The sequence below is a fragment of the Benincasa hispida genome, chromosome 4 (genome assembly GCF_027475165.1).
Source record: "Benincasa hispida cultivar pf3 chromosome 4, pf3_genome.v1.1, whole genome shotgun sequence".
Taxonomy (NCBI): domain Eukaryota; kingdom Viridiplantae; phylum Streptophyta; class Magnoliopsida; order Cucurbitales; family Cucurbitaceae; genus Benincasa; species Benincasa hispida.
The window spans coordinates 63,240,765-63,248,571 of NC_143481.1; the positions used below are offsets into that span (position 1 = coordinate 63,240,765).

The 7,807-nt window shown below is 38.6% G+C and overlaps 1 protein-coding gene across 1 annotated transcript; it reads left to right on the forward strand.

Moving 5' to 3' along the window:
* Positions 1 to 3,559: 3,559 nt before the first annotated feature.
* On the forward strand, positions 3,560 to 4,387 carry LOC120076306 (abscisic acid receptor PYL12-like). The gene has a single exon (XM_090313375.1). The coding sequence runs from the start codon at positions 3,614 to 3,616 to the stop codon at positions 4,229 to 4,231; it is 618 nt and encodes a 205-aa protein (XP_090169501.1). The 5' UTR covers positions 3,560 to 3,613; the 3' UTR covers positions 4,232 to 4,387.
* Positions 4,388 to 7,807: the final 3,420 nt, after the last annotated feature.

Genomic DNA, 7,807 nt, shown 5'->3' on the forward strand with positions numbered 1-7,807 from the left:
AAGCTACCTTCCACGCCTCATTGGACAAACATCGATCCAAGCGGCGCAAGATACCATTCCCCTGAAGTTTACTAGTCTAGGTAAACCAATTACCTGTCACACCCAACTTAACCAAATCCGCCTCCAATAACACCTCATCAAACTCCTCCATCTTCCTCAAGCTAGGACAACCACCAAAATCCTCCGAACTACTACGAATAACATTAAAATCTCCCAAAACAACTCCAGGCAGCTGCCACGAGGCACATACATCAATCAACTGAGACCACAAAGTCCTCCTCTCGCTAATATGATTAGAGGCATATACAGCACCAACATGTACCCTAGCACTGGATACAATATCCACTAAGGTTCCAGAAATGAATTAATCCCCACTGACATCAATGGAAAAATCATAGACACTCTTCCGCCACATCACCCAAATCCTCCCAACTCCCTACACACTATAGCTACATACACAACTCCAAACCTACTCATGACCATACCAAAATTCTCATGATGAACCCTCGTCTCAAGCAAATAATAGAAAGTAACAAAGGAGGAAGCCAGAAAGTCTGCCACCACCCTACACTTGACAGGGTCATTCAACCCCCTAACATTCTAGGAACATCAAATCATGAATCTTGCAAGAGGTCACACCTATCACTTCCCACTGGGCCTTTGCCCAAACTCCCGAACATCCCATCTATAACAAGCAACGAATCAGGATCTGCCTGCACTAGTGCTAATGCCAACAAGTCCTCCCCTTTATCACACAAAACATCAAACTGATTACGATCATCAACATGCTTTACAAACCTCGTAATTCCAGGGGACCCATAAACTACTCTACTCTTCAAGGGCGCCGTATTCAGTGACCCACTACCACCCCAATGCCCTACACCTCATCTATCACGCCTACGTCGACTAACCATAGTAAAGTCTTCAACCTTCTTTGCACCCTTAATCTTATTCACTAGGCTAGCTCCCCTCGCACCCATACCCAAGTCCTGCCCCTTCCGCACACTCTCAATTCCCCCATTCTCCTCTAAACACCCCTCATTGACTGCCACAATACACAACTCCTGACCCTTCTCCACACCCCTTTTTGTCACACACCGCCCCAGTATGCCCAAAAGAACCACAGCAAGAACACCTACGAGGTTTCCACTCATACACTACTGGAATAATAAACTACAGTAATTGAAGGGGGTATTAACGAATCACCATCCACCTGAACACAAACCCTCACATACGATAACTATCGCCGCTCTCTTGTTGCTACATCAAAAGAGACCGATTTACCCACGACACTAGCTAACACTACTAAACCTCTATCCGTCCACAACTCTAGGGGAACACGCTTCAGTTTAATCCAGATAGGAACAGAATAAAAAACAAAGGTTTCAAGAACAATACCTGGAAACCACTATCGTAATAAGATGGGCTTGCCACCCAAGTGCCACAGACCATTCTCCATCACCCAATCTCGTGACTCTACCTTCAGAAAATTAAAGATAATCAAATCGTTATCCAACAAGGTAATAGTCGACATCTCTACACGTCCCCAAATTCTCTAAATAAGACGACAAATAACAGAATACGAGAGTTTGACATCCACAAACTGACCAACCAGAGATTTCTCCCACACATAGACACCTTCATCAATAATCTCCTCACAATGTTCAACAATAATTTTATCATTTTCAACCAATGGGGGAATGAACTCCAAATTACCCCTTAACTTAGACCCAAAAAGGGCTGCCCATGACTTTCCCCCTTTCACACCGGATCCAGAATCACCAGAACCACACCCCTCCTCCAACCGAACCACCTTTGGACTAGACCCCTTAGCTAAACCAGTTTTAGGAACCGCCTCCTCTGCTCACGAAGAAATTGAATGTCCACCAATCGACCTTCACTTCCACAAAGCCCAGCTCGCGAAACCTCTGCACTAACTGACTTTTGCTCCCCCTAGCCTCCCAACTTTGGTCCCCCTCCACGCGGCCCACCCACCAAAGCTCCTGTGCCTATCGACCCTTTCCCCAGCTCCCCTTGCACCATTCCACTCCCTCCACTCAGCCTTAGCCCACTCCTAACAAGCCCGCTCATTCTAGTTCCCTCAAGGCCCACCTCAACATCCCTCACAACCTGGTTTTCATCCGGCCCCCAACACCCCTAAGGCTCCCAGACTCCCCTTTCTCTTCCTGCCCAACAACTAACCCAATACCCAGCCCACCCAATTCAACCCTCACAACCCGAATTTCCTTCCTCAACCCAACACTCCCCATACTAGACCCTTCACCTTCCTCAGAGCGACCATCAGACAACCAAAATCCTTCACTTCCGAAGAACGAGCACCCAATCCCAAATCGATCTCCGATCTAAGCAGACGAAAGGGTTGACGAACAACTCACCCTCCATTCTTCTCCTTTGGTCTTAGAGGCGACCACTTATGCACCATCATCACCTACTCTCACCATGTTAAACCCACACCTCAATAAGATGTTTGCCAACCAATAGAAAACAAGCCGCGAATGAGACCCGTATAGTCAGTCGATGGCGGCACGTAGAAACCAGGAACCGTAGAAACCCGTCGATCGTAGCTTCGAATCCACCCAAAACAGAACAGACGCGAAACCCGCCGAATAGACATGAAACCAAGAACCTCAGTCGATGGCACTAGTAGAGATTCACCCAAACGTATAGTCGGTAGGAACCTTAGTAGAACCTCAGTCGCAGCTTCGATCTGACCAGTAGAGTACAGTCAGTCAATCCGTCGAACGTTGCCCACTTGAACGTATCAGATTCACCCGACGTTAGTCGAGAAAAAACGACGACCGGCGAAAGCCCACCCGGTGCAGACGAAGCGACGGTGACCCGTAGAGTACCCTAGGCAGCGGCAACCCTAGAGCTTCAAAAGTTGACTCTTCTCTTTTTTTTTTTTAAGTCATTTTGCCACTATCATTTAATTTAATAATTTTATTAGTAGGCGGACCAACCTATTTCTAAAAATTCTAGATTAAAATGACCAATTTAAAATATTATGACCCAAATTTGGACAAAAAATATTTTTTCTAAAATTATATTAATGCTAGGACGTAAATACACGCTGTAGTAGGCTTCAATCCTCACTGTTGTTTTAGATTGGTCAAGAATAATTGGAAAATTTGGGGGAAATGTCAATTTATACGGAACATAAATGGGTATTTATTTGGTAAAATGGGGGAAAAGTGAGAATGAACATGCTCTGTTTCTAGAAGAATCCATAAACGTCTAGAAATTATATATATTAAATATAAATCGTTTGGAATGGCAAAATTGAAGTTTGAATTGAAAATAAGGTGGAAATTTTAATTAAATTTAATTTTGTACCAAGTCCAAACAAAGGGCTTGCAACTTGCTAATCCCACTTGCAATTCTAAGCAACGGCAACTGCTAAAAGTAAGTTCTAATAACAGCAAATTTGTTCCCAAGTGGATCTCAATTCCAATTTTCTTTTTTGTTCTTTATTCAAAAAATGTTAAATTAATTTATTTAACATTTTAAATGCCCTCAAACCAAGCCCAATATATATATCCTCTTAATTATATATCCTTTCTTTAAACTCAACCCTTGCCCTCAAAGGTTAAATATGCCGTCGTCCCTTCAATTCTACCGCCACACCGCCACTAACCTCACCGCCCCTTTCAATTGTCATCACGCCGTCGTTAATCCAAAAAACCAATTCGTGCCGCCGCCGTGCGCGGTCACCGACCACAAACATGCGGTGGCGTCGGACCAGTGCAGCTCCGTCGTGGTGCAGACGATCGACGCTCCGGTACCCGTCGTTTGGTCGTTGGTCCGGCGATTCGACAACCCACAAACGTACAAGCACTTTCTGAAGAGTTGCCGGATTGTGGACGGCGATGGGGAAACGGTTGGAACGGTGCGTGAGGTACACGTGGTGTCAGGTTTGCCAGCGCTGTCGAGTAAAGAACGGTTGGAGATTCTGGACGACGAAAAGCACGTGATGAGCTTCAGCGTTGTAGGAGGGGACCACAGGCTGAAGAATTACCGGTCGGTGATGAGCTTACACGTGGTACCGGGTGGCGGAGGAACGGTGGTCGTGGAGTCGTACGTGGTGGACGTGCCGCCGGGAAATACAAAAGAAGAAACGTGCGTGTTCGTAAATACGATCGTGCGGTGCAATTTACGATCGTTGGCTCGATTATCAGAGAATATTGCCAAATCAAAGACCAAAAGTATATAAAAAAAATCATATACTATTTTAGGCATTATAATGTGGATAATCAAACGCTAAACCGCTTCAATTTTTTTGTTTCCTTTTTTTTGGGTCGATATAAACCGACTTTATCATGACTGGGTTTTTTGAATTTTATGGAAATTTTAGGCCTTTTTTTCTTTATTGTTCTTATGCATGAGAAGGTTTTTTGAACAGGTGGTGAAAAATGAGAATGTAAAATTTATATACGTTTCTTTTTGTTTGTTATATGCCTATATACATGTAGATATTATCATTTAGGATGTAAAAGTGATGGAATATTTAATTTCAGTATTTGTTGTTTATGGAAATGGCATAATTTTTCCGTCAAATATCTACTAAAATGGAAATACCTATTTTAAGAGGCTTTTCTTAAAAAATATAGTATTTTGAAGAGATATTTGAATAATAAATGTAGGAATTAGGAAGAAAAGAAATGAAATAATTAAGGGAGAAAAAGGGAAAAAGAAATGCCAATAAATTTTGAGTTTTGAAGGAATCAATGTTGAGGAGATAAGATGATTAAGATCAGATGAGTTAAAAATTTAGGGATAGGGAAAAACAACACTTGCAAGCTTTAACTTGGCTTGGGGTTTCAATTAACTGATCAACTTGTCCAAGAGGATTAAAAGTATTCTTTTTTTTATTTTATTATTATTATTCTCTAAAAAAGGGCAACTTGCTATTTATCTTTGTATTTTTCCATTTAAAAAATATATATATTTATGCAATTTATAGCTGTAAAAAGGATGTGGAGCTGCAATTTGTTTTGTTAATGTTCCAGCATTTCTTTAGCCTCAAAACAAGTTGACGCAGTCGGTAGGACTGAATTCTTCTCATCAACTTTTATACTACGTGGAAGCCTGCCATGAATATTTGCAAATAAGTAATTAACCAAATATTTGAAAGAAAATAAATCAATTTGAAAAACACTTAATGTGTATTCTTTTTTACACACTTGGTTACTTTAAACCATACAAAATAGTCCTATTTATAATGGGTCTATAACTCTAAAATTCAAATACATGAAACTCATATTAACCCCATACTTCAATTTATGAAACTCTACTAAATTAACTCTTACATTAACATATTTATTATCTCTTATTCTTTAATTCATTTTAATAATTTATTAATCATTTCTCATTCTTTAATTCATCTAGTAACTTAACTAGAGAATTAAAACATGTTTAATTTTCAACGTCTCCACTTAAAAATATTTTTCTAAAAGCTTCAAAGAAAAGTTCCCAATTTGTTGAACACGTCAACTTTTAGTGGTTTCGTGAAAAGATCTGCAACTTGATCTTCCGTCTTCATGTAGTCAACTTGAACCACCTTTCTTGAAATGCAGTCTCGGATTAAATGAAATCTTGTACTAATATGTTTGTTGTGATAATGAAATACTAGACTTTTTGTTAGAGCAATTGTTGATTTATTGTCTACATGGATCACACAGTTGGATTATCTTGCAAAATTTCAATTGTCTTCAGCAAACCAAATTGCATGACAAACACATGAAACTGCAGTAACATAAGTAGATAATATCACAATAGGTTGCTTCTTTGAACTCTAAGTAAAAGCAATATTACCAACAAAAAAAACATAACCACTTCTACTTTTTGGATCATTAATATCTCCAGCCCCAGTCACTATCACAATAACCTTCAAGCTTGAATTCTTTAGATAAAGAATAAAATAATCCATAATCAAGCATACCTTTGAGGTAACGAAGAATTTTCTTCGTCACTTTCAAATGAGTAGTTGTAGGAGATTCCATAAACCGACTCACCACTCCAACACTGAAAAGAATATCCTGTCATGTGCAAGTCAAATATCTCAAACTCCCAATTAAGCTTTTGAAATATGAAGGATCAACGACATCTTCTTCTTCATATTAAGACAGCTTTGTCCTAAATTTTATTGAAGTTGTGACAGAATTAGAATTGATCATCTTGAACTTCTCTAGAATTTCTTTAATATATGCTCTTGTGAGATGAAAATTCCTTCTCCTGATTGCTTCACCTTAATGCCAAGGTAATATGATATCAACCCAATATCTATCATTGCAAATTCTTAGGTCATTATTTTTTTGAGATCTTCAAACATATTTGCGCAATTTTCTGTAAAAATTAAGTCACCCACATACTGACAAACCTCAAAATATCTCCATGACCATTAGTCTTAATATAAAGAGAATGTTCATAAGGGCATCCCAAATATCCATTGTCAAGGAAATATTTGTTGATTCTGCTATCCCACATTCTTAGGGCTTGTTTCAAATTATACAATCCCTTCTTTAATTTCAGGACTTTATCTTCTTGACCTTTCATATAGCATAGCCAAGAGGTTGTTCTAAGTAGACTTCTTCTAAATATCGATTCAAGAATGCTGATTTCACATCCATCTAAAAGATCTTCCATTTACTTTGAACACCAAGTGTAACAAACAACCTTATGATTTTCAAGCAAACAACGGGAGTAAATATTTCATCATAATCAATGTCTTTCCTTTGAGAATAGCCTTTTGCAACTAATCTTGCCTTATGTCTCTCCATTTCTTCCTTTTCATTTTTTTTTTTGTCTTGAACATCCATTTGAACTTACTGCTTTCTTTTCACCTGGAAGAGTTGAAAGTTCCCACGTATCCTTTTTCTTTATAGCCTTTATCTCTTTATCCATGGCGAGTCTTTTATTTTTCATCTTGTGAAGCTTTCTAAAATTTCAAGGTTCACTGTCACCAAATATACAAAAAAAGAGTAGGATTATTAAAACTTAGACTTCACTCTTAGTCTCATGTCTTGTAAACTTCTCATGCCATGAAGTCTTTCACTCGAACTTGCAGATGATGAAGGTGTGCTTTGTTGTTAAGTAGTTGGCATCATAGGTGGTGTTGATGGAGAAACAAGGACACTAGATTCATCATCATCCTTCTGAAAAAAAAAAAAAAAAAACTTGCAGTCTTTTGATTCATCATTCCAATTCCATGTTGCTTCCTCATCAAGCACAACATCTCTACTTATCACTGTCTTCTTTGTAATAGGATTATAAAGTTTGTAGCCTTTTGAGATTACATCATAGCTACCAAAAATATGCTTCTTACTTTTATCATCGAGCTTACTATGCTTTTGATCAGGTATATGTGTATAGAAATATTTTCAAATACTCTCAAATGAGCAATAGATAATTTTCTTCCGGTCCATGTTTGTTAAGGAGTTTTTTTTCCACAAGCTTCTAGTAGAGGAACGATTGGACACGTTCATTGCACATTCAACAACTTAAGCCTAGAATTTTTTTTAACGTCTTCTTACTTTTCAAAATGTTTCAAGCCATATCACAAATCATTCTATATTTCCTTTAAACAACACCATTTTATTGAGGAGTCTATGGAATTTTCATAGGCCGATAAATTTCATTTTTAGCACAAAAATCTTTGAATTCTTTTGAAGTGAATTCTCCTCCCCTTTTTGATCTTAAGGCTTTCAGGTAATAACCACTTTCTTTTTCAACAAGAGCATTAAATCTCTTGAACGTGCCAAATACCTCTGATTTTTTTTTTTGTACAAAA

Bases quoted from the DNA above. Each gene is read 5' to 3' on its own strand.
- LOC120076306 (XM_090313375.1), top strand. From the start codon at position 3,614: ATGCCGTCGTCCCTTCAATTCTACCGCCACACCGCCACTAACCTCACC.